General features: G+C 46.0%; 1 protein-coding gene across 1 annotated transcript in view; it reads right to left on the bottom strand.

The window, feature by feature from the left end:
* PRPF6 (pre-mRNA processing factor 6) overlaps nt 1–17,286 on the bottom strand; it is a 127,447-nt gene that overhangs the window by 24,657 nt on the left and 85,504 nt on the right. Inside the window, exons 13-17 of the mRNA XM_029612461.1 lie at nt 15,481–15,619; nt 4,071–4,190; nt 3,378–3,554; nt 3,122–3,255; nt 2,267–2,358 (exon numbers count right to left, since the gene is read on the bottom strand). Coding sequence (XP_029468321.1) covers nt 2,267–2,358; nt 3,122–3,255; nt 3,378–3,554; nt 4,071–4,190; nt 15,481–15,619 — 662 coding nt within the window. The remainder of the gene's footprint in view (nt 1–2,266; nt 2,359–3,121; nt 3,256–3,377; nt 3,555–4,070; nt 4,191–15,480; nt 15,620–17,286) is intronic.

Raw genomic sequence — 17,286 nt, 5'->3', positions numbered from 1 at the left:
GATAAGGAGATTAATCAAATTAAACAAGTGCAAGTTGCAATAATAAAAGGAGAAACACTTCTGAGTAAGAAGGTGGAAAACCTGGAAAACTTACAGAGATATAACAACCTTAGAGTTATAAATTTTCCCAAGTGCAGGTCAGTTTCTCCAAGAGAACAATTGAAGAACTATTTCCAAGATGTGTTACAATTATCTACAGAAGCATTGCCTAAGATAACATCAGCTTATTTTGTTTCCTGGAAAAATATTGGAGAAATGGAAAATCAACCAGTGGAAGGAGAATTATTGAATGTAACTGACTTAATTGAGTCTTCTTATACATCCCAGATTGAAAGAAGAGGTACTTTACTAGTAAAATTTAAGTCATCCTCTGAGAGGGATGGCCTGTTAAAATTGTATTTGCAAAATCGCACCTCTCTTTATCTGGGTCAAAGATTATGGATTTATCCGGATGTCTCTAAGGAAACCCAGATAAGACGGAAAAGGTTTTTGGCTTTGGCAAATCAAGCCAGAACATTAGGGATACAGATCATGATTAGATTCCCTTGTAAGTGCGCTATGCGCGTAGATGGTGTAAAATATTCTTATTTTGATCCAGAGCAACTGGAGAAATTCCTGGAAACCCGACGTAGTCAAGGAACTGCGCAAGCAATCACAACTTCCCAACAGTTGGTTTAATGTTTTGTTTCTGCTAACCTCACTATATATGGTGTATATCTTTATGGTAATAAGTGCTCCTTTGAATTCTTTGGATCTCCCACAATTGTTTTGTACACAGGAATACTTTGGTAACCCTAAATTTGTAAAGAGAAGTTATATTTTGATTACACTTTTCTTTTGGTTCTTATATTTTTCAGGATAACTAACTGAATGTAAAATTTAATAATTATGTATATCCTGTTTTCCTTTAAACATTATACTAAATAAATGTATCAATGGAAATTTGCAAAATAAAAAAAAAAAAAAGAAAGAGAATTAGAATCAACATTATCTCCCCCTGAGATATCAGGGTCCTCCTACAAAAAATCCTGGTCCTGATCAAAAGTATCATCAGGAGTGGCAGGGACCGGTGACAGCGCTGGGGGAAGCTCCCCGCCCCCATAGCCCTTGCCTGAGCTTCAGCAAAGATGTTTACGATGGCTGCCGACCCTGCACTGAGGGGAAAAGGATCAGCCCCGAGGCTCCCGTGGAGTAGATAATTTTTGAGCCCCTCGGGGCTTATCTAATGCTGCAGACCCAGAAAAAGAGCTGCCTTCCCCTCCAGGAAGGCAGCGGGAGCAACTACTGGCCCGGGAAAACCAAGCGGTCGATTCTCCACATTACACACAAAAAGATGGTTGCGGGAAAAACAGCCCAAAATGCAGCGAAAACGCAGCAAAATTAATCAAAAATGCGGCGATTCGGACAGGTTGGGGTCCTGGAGTGCAGCTGACCAAAAAAGAAAATTTTTTTTAAATTTAGATTTTTTTTTTTCCCCCAAACGCTGAGGATCACACAGGGTAAGAGAGGGACCGGAGCACCAGTAATCTCTTCCCTAGCTCCTTACCTGGCTGGAGCCCCGCGGGGTTGCCAACCTCAACTCCAATAACCTGCCACCAGAGGGGATGACCCTGCAGGATCTAACAACCCCCTGGGAGGATTGGGAAACACTCCCTTCAGTACAAGAACCTCTTCTTTTTTTTTTTTTAAACTTGCTTGATTCAGATCTTATAGCTAGCTCACTCTTACTTATTTCAAGGGATAGCCTACACCCCAGAAGCAGGGTTTGCACCAACTCCATCTGCTGGAGACAGAGAAATACTGAAGGGATGCAGGAGGCACACCTGAGGTTGCCTTTCAAGTTTTTCTCTGTCTCCACCTGCTGGAAGGGAGGCATAACCCACGGTCTGGACTGGTCCGGGTACGGTCAGGGAACTAATCACTGCTGGACAGGACTGTCTGAGCATTTCAATGACCATGCAGGAAACAACACAACAGCAAGAGATCTCTTCATGTATGGGACAAACAGGAGGGGCTGGATCTGCTCAAGCACTCTTGCCTGTGTCACAGCTTTAACCTCTCATGGCCACACAGGAAATCTTGCCCTGCTTTGCACTGAGTTGGAAGCGGAAGCATAGCCCATGGAGAGCTAGACAATACCACTTGTTCTGCCATGCCCCTTATTTTATGTGGTAGTGTAATGAAGAAAGCAACATGCCATGGTAACTCCCAATGCCAGTGAGATACCTTTCTTTATGTCACAGCCTGGCATTCAGCTCCTGCTTACCTGAACTGGGACACTCCTGCAAGGCTTTGGCCATCAGTGTATTGGCAATGTTCTTCAGTCCTGCTCTGTACTCCAGCCGCACAGACTCTAACCTGAAGGAGGGAGGGGAGATGGCTTTATACTGCGACCTGCCAAAATACGTCGATGACCAGAATACCTTTAAGGTAGCCATATCCCATTATGAGGAGAATATTTCATGGGCAGGCCATGCTTCAAAGTGATGGAGGTGAGGGAGTTCTGAGGGGAATACCTCAAGGTTGAGCCAAGTCCCACTGCGATGGGGGACACTGAGGGAACACCGAAGGGCAGGCCATGTCTCACAGTGAAGGTGGACTCGGAAGGGAACGCTTTGAGGGCAGGCCAAGTCGCATAGCAATGGGGGGAGAGAAACACTGAGATGAACACTAAGTGCAACCTGTGTCTCCTAGCCATGGCGGGCTCTGAGGGGAACCCTACAAGGGCAGGGCTTCAAGAAGAACACCAAGGGCAGGATGAGTCCAAGAACAAAAGAGGCTACAATGGGAAGACCTGGAGGACGGGTCACGTCTTGCAATGATAGGAAAATCAGAGAGAATACCTCGAGGGAGGGCCACGTTGTGGTGATCATCTCAATGACAATGTAAAATTTATATATAAATAATATTTCATAGCTATGAGGGGCTCTGAGGCGAACACCTTAAGGGTGGCCGCATTCCACAGTGATGGGGCCTCCAAGCACAACTCAAACATGACTGCGTGCAACAATGACTGGGACTACAGTGGTGACAGTGCCAGCCTTTGCATGTGCGGAAAGGGATAGCTACGTCAACGTGTGCAACTATTCTGCTGTACAGCAGCAAGCTCTGAAGAAATTACCAAAGCTCCGGGTTCCTTGGGTTCTTCAGGCGAGACTTCTCCAGGATGGCTCTGGCACGAGTCAGTTGTCCGACCTTCTCCTCCAGTCTGGACAGCAGCAGCCACAGTGGGGTGGACTGGGGACACTTCTTTAGCTAGTGAGACACCATACAAGAGACTCAAAGAGTTTGATCAGCAAAAGAGCGCAACTTTATCCTTCCACAACAGAGCAGAGACCAACTACACACAGAAGAGAAATGGAAAGTTGCAACCCTACCCCCTGGTTATATGCTTCACGAGCCATCTCTGGCAGCTCCTCCTGCTCCTGAATCTGTCCCTTCATCATCCAGAGCTTAGGGAAATCCTCATAATGCTTCAAGGCCTCTTCACAGAGGTCCTGGGCGGCTTTGATGTTTCCCAGAACCCACTCCAACTTCACCGACTTCATGAAGACCTGCAAGGACACCGAGGGGGCAGCATAACCTCAACCCTGCACTGCTGGAGCAGCAAAGTAGGGAACGTGACCTCACACCCAGGACAGCAAGGAAGTGATGTGATATCATGCACACACACACACACATTCCCACTCCCACCCCCACCAATGCCACAAGGACAGCAAGGAAGTGATGTGATATCATGCACACACATTCCTACTCCCACCAATGCCACAAGGACAGCAAGGAGGCAGGACAATAAGAGGACAGCGTGATCTCACCCCATCTCCCTTGCAAGGACACCAAGGGGGCAGCGTGATCACAACTCCCTCTTCCCAAGCACTGCGAGGACAGCAAGAGGGCAGCAAAGTCACCTCTCCCCAATGCAGTGTGATCTCAATCCCCTCCATTCCCCCCACTGTGCGGGCAGCAAAAGGTCAGCGTCACTTCACCCTCTCCCCCCACCTGAAACTGGGAACATGAGTAGACGCAGCAGCCTCACTGCAGGCCTCCCACCTCTTTCTTCCCTTCCTCACCCTGGCAGTAGACGCGCTGCTCCGAGCCTTTGCTAGCAGTCTCCTAGCTCGCTCATACTCATTGTTCTCAGACTCCAGCTTCACGGCAGCCAACCAGATCTCCTCGCTGTTGGGATTTGCCTGGGAGAAGACAGACTTAGTCAGCAATGCTGGTTATGAAACACTGCTCTTCCCATAGTGTCCAGCCCGGCCTATGGCTCAGAAGAGACAAGGCTGGATTTCAAGTAAAGTGTCAGGGGCTCTGAGTGCTGGCTGCCGGGTGAATGCAGACCACGCTCTCATGCTCTCCCTGTGTTAGCCACCTACATAGGCTGGGTGCTGACAGAAAATAATCTCGCAATAGCCCTTGATCATACAGGAGATTGCCATAGACAAAGTCCTATCAGAAATCAGGTCACTGGGTAAAGTTTGGATGGGATTTTTGAAAGTAAAACCAACTTGTACCATCAAGCCTGTCCTCCCAGCAACTAGTAATAAGTAAAATTGCCAGGAGTAATCCTTCTGCCTCTCGGTCACCTTCTTATCACTAATACATGAAGCATTCTTCCCCTTCCACTCCCACTGTAACGTCATCTTCTGCTCATTAAGGAAGTGTTAATGCCCAAAGCTAATCAAGAAACGTGTTAAGTTGGTCCAATCAAAAGGCAGCTCCTTATAGTTTTTATTAATCTTTATTTCCCTATAAATCATGAGAAATAGTCAGATATTCAGAAAGAGCTGCAACTTAAAAAAGGAAAACTGGTTCTTACCTGCTAATTTTCGTTCCTGGAATACCACAGATCAGTCCAGACAAGTGGGTTTTGCATCCCTACCAGCAAATGGAGCAGAGAACCAAAGACTCTGAGACACTCCTACATAACCGAGAGTGCCACCTGCAGTCCCCTCAGTATTGACCTGTACCCAAGCCAGGATGGCTACTTCCCAAACCCCAAGGATTTCTCCCCCTAGAACGAGCTAAGGAATAAGTTGGAATGCTCCAACAAAACTGAACCCTCAAGTTGGGGTAATAAAGAAACTTCCAATCCCAAAATACTGAGAACTATGTACAATCTTGTTCCAAATTCTGCATCACCAGAAGCATCCAGGAGCTGGAAAAGTCTTTCGAAATAGTCAATTATAATAAGGGGATGGGAGACTGGACTGATCTGGGATATTCCAGGAATGAAAAATTGCAGGTAAGAACCAATTTTCATTTCCTGTTCATACTCTAAATCAGTCCAGACGAATGGGATGTACCCAAGCTCCTCTACATTGGACAGGATCCCAAAAGACTTGCACGCAGTACACGTTCAGCAAAGGAGGCCTCTTCCAGGGCCCTCACATCCAAACAGTAATGTTTAGTAAAAGTGTGCAAAGAGGACCAAGTTGTTGCTTGACAAATCTCTTGCAGAGAAACCAATTGTCACTCCACCCAGGAGGCTGCCTGAGCCCTAGTTAAATGTGTTCCTAATCCCTCAGGAATCGACTGACCTTTACAAATATAGGCTGACACAATTGCCTCCTTTAACCACCATGCAATCATGCTCTTAATCACTCTGCAACCTTTCTTAGGTCCACTGAATAAAACAAGAGGTGGTCCAACCTCCGAAATCCATTTGTCAACTTGAGATATTGCAAAAGAACCCGACGCACATCTAAAAGGTGAAGCTCCCTTGCATGGGGAGAATCAGACGTCAGGTGCGGAAAGCCCCGTAATTCCACCGTCTGGCTAAGATTAAAAGACAAACAAATGTGGACAAAAAGGAAGGCACTGCATGCAATGAAATTCCATCATCGGAAATCCACAAAAAAAGGGTCTCTGCATGATAAGGCTTGAAGCTCCAAAATCTGTCCCGCTGAACAAATCACCACCAGAAACACCGTCTTCAGGGTAAGGTCCTTCAAAGAAGCCCTTCTTAAAGGTTCAAAGTGAGGCACACACAATACTCAAAGAACCAAATTAAGATTCTAAGATGGACAAAGTCTACAGACTGGAGGACGCAAATGTTTCGCTCCTTTAAGAAAACATACTATGTATGGATGAGATGCTAGAGGTCATACCTGTAATCTCCCTCTGAAACAACCCAAGGCTGCAACCTGGACTCGGAGAGAATTATAGGCTAAACCCTTTGACAAACAATCTTGCAGAAAGGTCAAGATCTGGGCAATGTTCGCCTGCAAGGGATCAGCATCATGGACCTCACACCAGGATTCAAACACTCTCCAAACTCTGATATATGCAAAAGAAGTAGAGGATCTTCTAGCCTGATGTAGAGTAGTAATCACAGGCTCTAAATACCCTTTCAAGCGGAAATATTGCCTCTCAAAAACCAGGCCGCTAGACAGAAGTGATCCGCCTGTTCCAAAAAGATGGGTCCCTGACACAGCACTCCCCTCAGGTGGCCTAACCGGAAAGGGCCCATCTAACGCCAGCTGAAATAGATCCGCAAACCATGGTTGGCATGGCCACTCCGGCACCTCCAAGATTACTTCTCGGATGTGGGAAAACATATAGCAGAAGTCTCACTAGCCATGGCTGAACCAGAGCATTGATCCTTACAGAGCCGAACTCCCTCCAGCAGCTGAAAAACCTGTTCGCTTTGGCATTCCTTTCGCATTGCCATGAGATCGAACTGAGGCTTTCCCCACCTGCACCGAATGAGGGCACTCCGCTAACAGCTCCCATTTGCCCGGTTCCAGCTATTATCTGATGATAGTCCACATGCACATTGTCCACACCTGCCACGTGGGAAGCTGCTAGTGCAAGTTCTGCCCAGGCAAAGAGTTCTTGAACTTCCTGAGCCACCAAATGACTCTTCATAAGAACATAAGAAATTGCCATGCTGGATCAGACCAAGGGTCCATCAAGCCCAGCATCCTGTTTCCAACAGAGGCCAAACCAGGTCACAAGAACCTGGCAAGTACCCAAACACCAAGAAGATCATTCTGCCCTGTCGATTGATATAGGCCACTGTTGTCGCATTGTCTAAGAACAAATGCACTGCACATCCCTGAATCCAAGGAAGAAAGAACAGCAACGTCCTGTGGACTGCTCTTGCTTCTAGATGGTTGACTGACAGGACGCCTCCACCAGTGACCACTGCCCTTGGGCTGTATATCCCTGACATACCGCTCTCCAGCTGCTGAGGCTGGCATCTGTGGTCACTACCACCCAATTCAAAACTTCCAGATCCACTCCTTTCTCCAAATTGGGACACTACAGCCAACACAAGAGACTGGACCTGAATTCTTCCTAGAGCGGTAACAGTAGCTGAAACGCCTCTGACAATGGATTCCAATGGGACAGGAGTGCCTTCTGAAGAGGTCACATGTGAGCAAAGGCCCATGGCTCCAAATCCAATGTAGAGGCCATGGAACCTAGCACTTGTAAATAATTCCACTCTTTGGGGACCACCAGATCCCACAGACTACAACTTGATCACCCTGTCTGGTGTAAGAAACACCCTAACTGGGTGTTGAATTGCGCTCCCAGATAATCCAGTGACTGGGATGGCTCCAGATGGCTCTTTGCCAGGTTTATCACCCAGCCCAGGGACCTTAGACACGCCGTCACCCATCGAACAGGAACAGTGACACTCAACTTCCGACTTTGCCCGAATGAGCCAATCATACAGGTATGGATTCACTAGTATCCCTTCCTTTTTGAGGGCTGCTGCTACCACTACTATCACCTTGGTGTGGCAGGCAGCCAGTCTGAAGGGAAGAGCTAGAAACTGAATATGCTCTCCTAGCACTGTGAAGTGCAGAAACTTTTGATGGTCTGCTCGGATGGGAAAATGAAGATATGCCTCTGTTAGATCCAAGGAAGTGAGAAACTCCCCATTGCGCACCGCTACAAACACTGTCTGCAACGTCTCCGTCCAAAAATGTGGCACCCGCAAGGCTGCATTGACCTTTTGCAGATCTAGAATAGGCCAAAAGAGTTCTCCTTTTTGGGGACCACAAAGTACACAGGATACCTTCCTCGATCATGCTCTTCCTGAGGCACAAAGATGATGGCTTTCAATCACTGCAGCCATAGAAGGGCGAAGCCCAACAGGACCCCACAAAGTCCTCTTTGAGGGGACAAGAAAATTCTAAGGCACAGCTATCCCTTATTACTTCCAGAACCCACTAGTCAGAACCTTGGGTGGGGGCTTCCTTCCTTCTGGGACCAGGGGAGGGGTGGGGGGAAAGGAATCTGGGAAGGTATGAAATGATGACACTGTGACACATTCCTTTGTGTTGATTACTTTATTGCTGTTTTGTTGTTACTTGCTGTGTCAATAAAAAATTGTTCATGTTAAAAAAGAACCCACTAGTCAGAAATGACTCTGATCCACTCCTTGTAAAAACGTGACAACCATCCTCCGACAGCTTCCAGGGAAGAGTTGACCAGCCCAACTTCACTGGATGGATTTTGCATCTCTGGAGCTCTGACCGAAGCTGTCTATGGCCAGCCTATGGGTCCCCAGAAAGGACTGCTGCCTTCCTGAACCCTGCTTCTGTCTGGATCCGGAAGAACTTCAGTTGGAGTGAAATCTCCTTATCTCATAAAAGCGAGCACACAATGGGAAGGTCTTCTTACTCCCTTTATCTTTGGGCAATCTATTCCCTTTAGAATCCACCAAATGCTTCATTAGCTTCTCCAGATCCTTCTCAAACAGCAGCTTTCCTTTGAAGGGGAGATTATAAAACTGCTCTTTTGACCACACATCTGCCGAACAATTATGCAATCGCAGGAGTCTTTGAGCGGCTACCAAGGCACACCATAGTCCTGGCTAAAGTCTGAACTATATCATAAAGGGCATTTGCCACATAGACCACCCTCGCCTCCAATTGAGCTTCCTGGCTAGAATCAGCAGAGGTCTCCGATGTCTTCTCCTGCGCCTTCTGCACAGAGTACATAAAAAGCTCTCTGCATTAGGCTAGCACAGACCGCAGCTCCAAGGCTCAGAGCCGAGACCTCAAACAGCCTCTTTAAAAAGATCTCTAGCTTGGATAGAAACTACCAACAAAATAGCCGATGAAATCAACCCCTTAAAATATAAACGCATCAATGAACCGAAACAAACAAACCCCTGGTACAACAAAAAGATAAAAGAAATAAAACGTAACCTTGGAAAAAAAAAAGAAAAAGAATGGAAAAAACACAAAAGTAATGAAAACTTAACTTGATTCAGAAAACACCTAGCCTATTACAAACAATTTTTGACGCAAAAAAACATTACTACAGCTCAAAAATTGAAAAATTTGCAAATAACCCAAGGACATTATTCACCATAGTTAAAGATCTCACCAATGATAAAACAGAGTCCCCCATGAATTTACCTGAAAATAAGTGCAATGAAATAGCACAGTTTTTTTTAATGACAAAGTAATAAATCTAAGAACCAAAATCCCAAATTCAACCAAATAAGAAATTAATATGCAAAAAAGAGACAACACGCCATGGTCCAGTTGCCCACTATTGACATTAAAAAATTAACAAACATACGGGTCGATACAGTAAGGAGCGGTAGGAAGAGCTGCGTTAGTGCCGGGCGCACCCGCGTTTGCCGCATGCACAGTCCTGCTCACCTACCGCTCGATACTGTATTTAAATAGCTTGCAAATGCAAGCCACGTCCAAGAAGCGTCTATGAAGCGTTAGGCCCGCGCAACCCATTTTACTGTATAGGCGCTTAATACAGCGCCTATACAGTATCCTGGGTGCGCTGGTACCTGTCATTTCAAATGACATTTGAAATGACAGGCACCAGGAAGTGGATCCCAACTTTAACCCATGAAAACCTAAAAACCTAAAATCCCCTCCTCCCGAAGCGGCTCGACATGTATCAACTTTCCTTCTGTTGTTTTTCAGCCCTTTCAGCCTTCTCTGCCGTCCTCCGGAGGGCGCAGCCGGCGGCGAAAGCAGCTTGCAGCGGCCCCCCCCCGCGCAGGTCCCTGTTCTCCTGGCTCTCGATGATGTTCCAGCAGGTACTCCACGGCGCGGTTTCCTTTAACCATCTACAGGCAGAGATTATGGCAACGGGATCCATAGCGAAGCTCCTCTGTCTGGGACAGTGCACGGCCCCACTTAATAACATTTCCCAGCTAAACTCGAGAGGAGCTGGGAGCCAGCTCGACTTCTGGCTGACAGCTAACCCCCCCCCCCCCAAAAAAAAGACTGCTGAGTTACTGCCTTGGAAGCGAAGCGAAGCGTACTTTCATGGGCTTGAGCGCCCAAATTGACGGGCGCTCAAGCCAATGAAAGCACATGGACGGGCGTGCGTGACGTCACGGCGTGCTTTCAATTTGGGCGCTCAAGCCCATGAAAGTACGCTTCGCTTCCAAGGCCGTAACTCAGCAGTCTTTTTTTTTGGGGGGGGGGGGGGGTTAGCTGTCAGCCAGAAGTCGAGCTGGCTCCCAGCTCCTCTCGAGTTTAGCTGGGAAATGTTATTAAGTGGGGCCGTGCACTGTCCCAGACAGAGGAGCTTTGCTATGGATCCCGTTGCCATAATCTCTGCCTGTAGATGGTTAAAGGAAACCGCGCCGTGGAGTACCTGCTGGAACATCATAGAGAGCCAGGAGAACCGGGACCTGCGCGGGGGGGGACCGCTGCAAGCTGCTTTCGCCGCCGGCTGCCCCCTTCGGAGGACGACAGAGAAGGTTGAAGGGGCTGAAAGCAACAAAAAGTAAGTTGATAACATGTCGAGTAGCTTCGGGAGGAGGGGATTTTAGGTTTTTAGGTTTCCTTTTGGGGGAAAGTTTGCTGTCTACCCTTACCCCTACCTCTAACGCAGGGGTAGGGGTAGGCGGTAAATTAGCAGGTTAAACACGCGGCTAAACTCCAGGTTAAAAAGGCGATAGTCGGGGCGCGAGTTACTGTATGGGAGGGAATAGCTAATCCGATCGTTTACATCTAATATACATGCCGCGGGCGGAAGGGGTTTCCCGTTGATTTAAAGAGGCGATAAGAATGGGTTAAAGGGGATAGTGAATCGCGGGTTGGGCTAACGCGGCCAAATTGTGAGTAAAAGGCGAGTTAGAAACAGGATAACCGCGGCCGCACTTTACTGTATTGACCTGAGAGTTACCCCTACACTAACAAAGATCATAAACCTATCCCTAGAAGAAGGATACATGCCTGACACACTAAAAGGGGCAATCATCAAACCAATTGTGAAGAAAAAAAAAACAGTGACCCCCTTACTCTGAGCAACTACAGACCAGTATAAAACTTACCACTAATTGCAAAATTAATAGAAAAATCTGTACAAAAACAACTGGCTGAGCATTTAGATAACAATAATATACTATACCCCTCACAGCATGGATTTCACAAACACTACAGCACCGAGACCCTGCTGCTCTCACTGAATGACAACATTCTGAGAGGATTTGATAGTGGAAAACACTACATTCTGATGTTGTAGACCTTTCAGCAGCATTTATTTATTTATTTATTGTTTTTGTTATACCGAGTTTCATGATAGGCATCACATCAACCCGGTTTACAAATAACAAGGAGTGTAAAGCATAATGTATCGTAAAAACAATATTTTCAATAAGAACCTTGAACTTTAAATACAGTGAATCAGAAAAAGGGAGAGGGAAAGTTACAAAAAACAAGGAAAATAAACTTGGGATGGAAGGGGAGAAATTGAACAGCACAATATTTACATTTCAGCCTATTGATACATTAGAATAGCAAGTGAAAAAATAAGACTATGAAACGGTACATAGGTAATCAAATGAATAAATATGACACAGTTGTGAATGGTAATAGTATGATAAATATTCAGCAGGAATTAGTGAGAGAGGGTTTGAGGTTGGTTGATTCGTGTTTACATTCCATTATTGCATACGAGTTAGTGCTAGTGAGAGGAGGTTTTATTCAAGGCTTGGAAATGCTTTTTTGAAAAGCCAAGTTTTTAGTCTTTTCCTAAATGTTAAAGAGCATGGCTCTTGTCTCAAATCAGGTGGGATCGAGTTCCAGAGAGCTGGACCTGCTGATGAGAAGGCTCTGAGACTCAAGGATTTATGTTGGTAGGTTTTGGCCTTTGGAATTTGGAGTGACTCTTTGTAGTGTTCCCTGATAGGCCTGGCGGAGGTGAATTTTTTAAGTGGTATTTGTAGGTCGAGTTGCCACATTTGACACATTTGACACATTTGACACAGTAAACCATGACATACTTTTAAAAAGAATGGAAGAAATAGGCCTACAGGAAAAAACTTTAGCCTGGTTCAAATCATACCTAAGTAACAGATTTTACCAAGTCTGCATAAATAACTTATTATCAGAAAAAGTAAATCTAAAAACAGGAGTACCACAGGGATCAGCTCTATCTGCAACCCTGTTTAATATTTATCTGCTGTCGCTATGCCACGTCCTAGCGGACCTGGGAATCATACACTACCTTTCTGCAGATGACATTCAACTGCTACTTCCCATTGAAGACACAATAGAAAAAACACTTAAACTAGCAAACATGTACCCAGACATCATCAAACAGTTACTAAACCAAATGGAACTAGTCATCAACATAGAGAAAACTGAATTTCTACATTTAGAACGTAAAAACTTAATGATCATCCAAACTCCAATACTGCTGAATAATCAGAAGATAGAATTAGCCGAAAAAGTACAGAACCTCGATGTAATAATAGATACGGAACTCAGTCTCAAACCACACAGATATCTTTAAAAGTCAAAAGGATACTCCAAACTTATGGTACTCAGGAAATTAAAACCTTTACTAACAATGACAAACTTCAGAACAGTCTTACAAGCACTAATATTTGCTAGCACAGACTATTGTAATGCCCTTTTCCTAGGACTACCATACACAACAATAAGACCACTACAAATACTGCAAAACTCTGCCGCAAGGGTACTAACTGGTAAAAGAAAAAATGATCACATTACAGATACCTTAGCAGAATTACACTGGCTTCCAATTGAATACAGAGTTCAGTATAAAACTTTGCACAATTCACAACTTGATTCATGACGAAAAAGCAGAATGGCTGAACACAGCCCTACGTGTTCATGTCCCACATAGAAACCTGAGATCCGCCAACAAAGCACTCCTAACCATTCTGTCTGTTAAAACAGCCAGACTGACCCAAGTGAGAGAGAGGGCTTTATCATTAGCTGGACCAAAACTATGGAACACCATGCCCTTAAAAACTAGACTTCAGAGAGATTTCAAACTTTTCAAAAAGTTTAAAAACCTGGCTTTTCAAACAAGCCTTCCACAAAGAGAAAGGAGAATAGTGGAATATGAAATCTGGCAGCAGACCATCAGCATGCAGAACCCTGTATTGTGCATTATGTGTGTCTTTTAAAACAAAATATACATTACGGTAGAGTTATACACGTAACTAAGACTGATAAAGGTAGAAAAGGACAAGATTTATATCACTATACTAACAGTATTTTTTATGAAACTTTGTTACTGAAATCTAATGGCACTCCCTAGTGATAATACTAATCTACACAAATAATCAAAGATGTATTTATGTGCCTCACTGTAAACCGTTGTGATGGAATACAACTGAACGACGGTATAGAAAAATATTTAAATAAATAGCTTCTGGTCCTGGACATCATTCAACGCTGCTGACCCTGCCACGGGGATGGTTGTCATCTGAGTCATCACTGACACCGCCACATCCACCTTTGGAAGCTTCCAAGGCTCTAAAGGGATATAAACTGCCCATAGCCCTAAACGCCTTCAGGTCTAGCTTTGGGAAATCCCATGCCTGGTCAATCAGCTTCTTCAACTTCTTTGGCAAAGTGAAAGCCTTCTGTGGTCCACGCAGGCCATCCCCCTTGTTGTCCGAATCTTTCTGCGCAACTTTGATCCCCAGCTCTTCAAGAACCTGAGGGATGAAAGGCCATTACTCCATCTTTCGGAACAATCTCACCACCATAGGGTCATCCCCCTCGAGAGGAATGTCCTCCGCATCCGGGTCACTACCCACTGGGTCAGCCACAGGATCCATGCCCTGACCAATACGTGGATCCTCCTGAGTACCATATCCTTCAGATTATTCAGAGGAGTACTCCTCTACTCCTGATAGTCCCAGGCCCAGCAGGTGAAAAATATCCCCCAACCTGGGAGGTGCCTCAGCTTGAGGCTTCTTAGCAGAGTTCTAGAACTTCTGGGTGGCCGACTGCTTACCTACCGCTTCCTTTTTGGCGAGTTAGGCTTCATGCAGCAGCAATACAAAATCCGTGGAAAATCCATCGCGCTCCCCATTTCTACAGCTTCCAGGTCCTCTCTTGGTTCGCTGCCACCTCTCTACTTTCTCCAGACTCCTGCTGTACTGGAGAAAGTGGGGGAGGGGAGTCCCTGCACTCCCTGTTCATGGCAGGCCTCCTGCCATGTAGAAACAAAATGGCCGCCATCTTCTTAAACATCCCCCCCCCCCCCCCAAGGGCCTCTTGGGCAGGACCTGCAGAACTGGTGCAGCGTCCGCCTGATGAGCCCTCTGCTGAGGCCCCTTCGCCTCCAGAGGCACAGCTAGAGCAGAGTAGGGTTGCATTGAGGCACAATCGCCTCCCCCCGCAGTCCTGACAGACTTTCCCGTGCTCCGCAGGAGGTGGCATGCAGAAAAATACTCCAAGCAGGAGAAAGGCAGCTCCAACGCCGCTGCCGACGCTGTCCCAGCCCCGGATGCTGAAATCGCACAAGCAGCGTGCGCCTTCCTCCTCACCCCCACTGAGCAGACCGCCTCTGCCGAGAAAAGAAAGCTCAACTTTATTTTTTTTCTCTTAAAGAAACAGCCCCCGAGCAGCCCAGAAAAACAAAGGGAAGTTATACTTTTCTGCTTCTGGGTGCTCCTGGCTGCTGCGGACGGCCAGACTGGGTGAGAAGGCTTCAGGGGGAGCGAGGGGAACAAGGACCCCTGGCTTTCCTTCCCCTTGGAATCAAGGGTCGAGCCTGGCCAGGGATTTCATGTCCCCCGCTTGCCCTGCTCAACCAGAGGGATGGCCCACGAAGGAACCTACCACCTCTGGGAGCGCCGTCTTCACTACTTCTGTCTTCTAAGTTTTATTACTTTTTTTTTTTTAAACTAAATTCAGACTGCAGGTTAGCATCTCTACCATCTGTTGGAGACAGAGAAATACTGAGGGACTGCACGTGACTGTTAATTAGCGGTGCCTGAAAACATTTTATTCTTTGCCTTCATCTCTGGACTGATCTGGGGTATGAACAGAAACTTTCTTTTATGAACACTTGAATATTCTTGTTTCTGCTCTATTTAGTATTGCACTGGAGGAATGGTCTGAATGCCAAGTTGTTTAAAATATGGGGAGGGGGGCGTGACATGTGCGAGGAAAGTCTGATCTCACTTATGCACACCAGCTGAGAGGAGGAAGGGCCACAGCTCAGGTGGGAGAAATGAATCTGCGGAGAGGGGCAGTCCTTCATACAGACCTGGAAAGCTAGGGCCAGAATACTCCTGGCAGCAGGCACATCTCCGGCCAACCACTTTGACTTTGCCCCCATCAGCCACAGGACCTCTGCCTTGGGACAGTGAGCGACAGCCCTCTGCAAGAGCGCCTCCAGCGATTCCCTGCGACAGGAGAACAAGCAGACAAGCACATCACAACACGGACATCATCATGTTATCTCCAAGCTACATGAAGCTGCTTCGTGGGTACAGTCCACCCCCAACCCATAACCCCAGAGCCAATGAAAGGTTTATCCAGGAGCTCCTTTCACACACAGCCTACAAAAACATGGCACCCCCTTCACACCACCAAGGAAGGGGGGGGGGTGCCATGGAGAGATGTTTGCTAGAGGGAAGAAATCTGCAATCTGCAGCACAAAGAGCTCTGCTGCAGCGCACGCAGGGCTGGGAGGGCTTTGTGCTCGAGGCAGGAAGTCAAAGTCGGTGCCCTCTGGCAGATGTCCCGTCACTTATTATTTCCGTCTGCTTCCAAGTGTCTGAGCAGCAAAATGGCAGAAACATGACCAGCCCCATAGCACAAGCTGCAATAAATCAGGCCCTGAACAGCTGGGCTGGGCAGCACCACAGAGCAAAATGGAAATTGCAACATTTCAATTAATAACAATTTACATCAGTCATGTCAGAAGAGCAAAACTATTTTTTTCATTAAGAGAATAGGAGTGAGGACCTCCCCTGGGGGTATCAGACATGGCCAGGACAGGAATCCTCAGTCAGTTGCCTAACGATGGGTTCTCTTTAATCGACGTCAGCATGCAGAGCTGGGGCCATTTCCCAAGAAATACTTTTATTTGACAAAGTTGTCTTACTGCTCAGTTATTTTTATGGGCTCAGCTGGGGCAGCAGTTTTAACATTTTTCTTTTTAATTTACTTTTTATTGGCAGAAAAAGATCAACAATACAAATTATCTGCAAAACATCATTACAAGAACTTTAAACTCCAACAGAGAAGAAATAGCATGCAGACATATAAAAAATGTATGCATACGTATTCTCCTGAAAATCCATAACCTAAGGCAGGATACGGGGTGTAACCCACCTATTAGTATAACTGAACCATATTTTCTTTTTCCCCCCTTATCCCATCCTTTCCCCTTTCCATAGCAATCTTCAGCATAATCAATGACTCTCATAACCGAGGAATACGTTGACATTATAGACCCCAGTCCCCTATCTCCATCTGTACATATGTTTCTGAGTAGTACTATATTTGAGTTAAATTAGGCCTTTTTTCTCTGTAAGTTCTTTATTGTTATTTGTTCCAATGTATTCCGCCCCTGAGGCGACAGTTTTAGTTCCTTGTAAACCGGTGCGATATGTATATTATACAGGAACATCGGTATATAAAAATTAAAAATAAATAAATAAATAACTCTACCCAGATCCTAAAGAAGACGCCTCAGACACTCCCAGCCCCGTTTCTATGGATTCCCGCCAATGAATAAACGAAACCCAGATAACCTCAAACTTCTGAATATCATCATGAAGAAGAGCTGTTAACTTGTACATAATAACAAGACATGTTAATCTCAATCGTAAATGCAGCTTCTGAGGCACTTCAATCTTTCGCCACCAGCCTGCAAGCTCGCAACACGTCCCTACTACGACATGAAATATCAAATACCTAAACCGTTTATCAATACCTTGAAAGCCAATCGTGACCAAAAGTAATTTACTGGATATCGGGACTCTAACCATTTCCCAATACTTCCTCACCTTGGGACAGGTGGATGAAACTGCCTTCTTCACCACAGTTTCGCCAGCAAAGCACA

Source organism: Rhinatrema bivittatum, chromosome 8, assembly GCF_901001135.1.
Source record: "Rhinatrema bivittatum chromosome 8, aRhiBiv1.1, whole genome shotgun sequence".
Classification (NCBI taxonomy): domain Eukaryota; kingdom Metazoa; phylum Chordata; class Amphibia; order Gymnophiona; family Rhinatrematidae; genus Rhinatrema; species Rhinatrema bivittatum.
The sequence above is the reverse complement of the archived record's forward strand: the minus strand, read 5'-3'. Positions and strand labels throughout refer to the sequence as shown.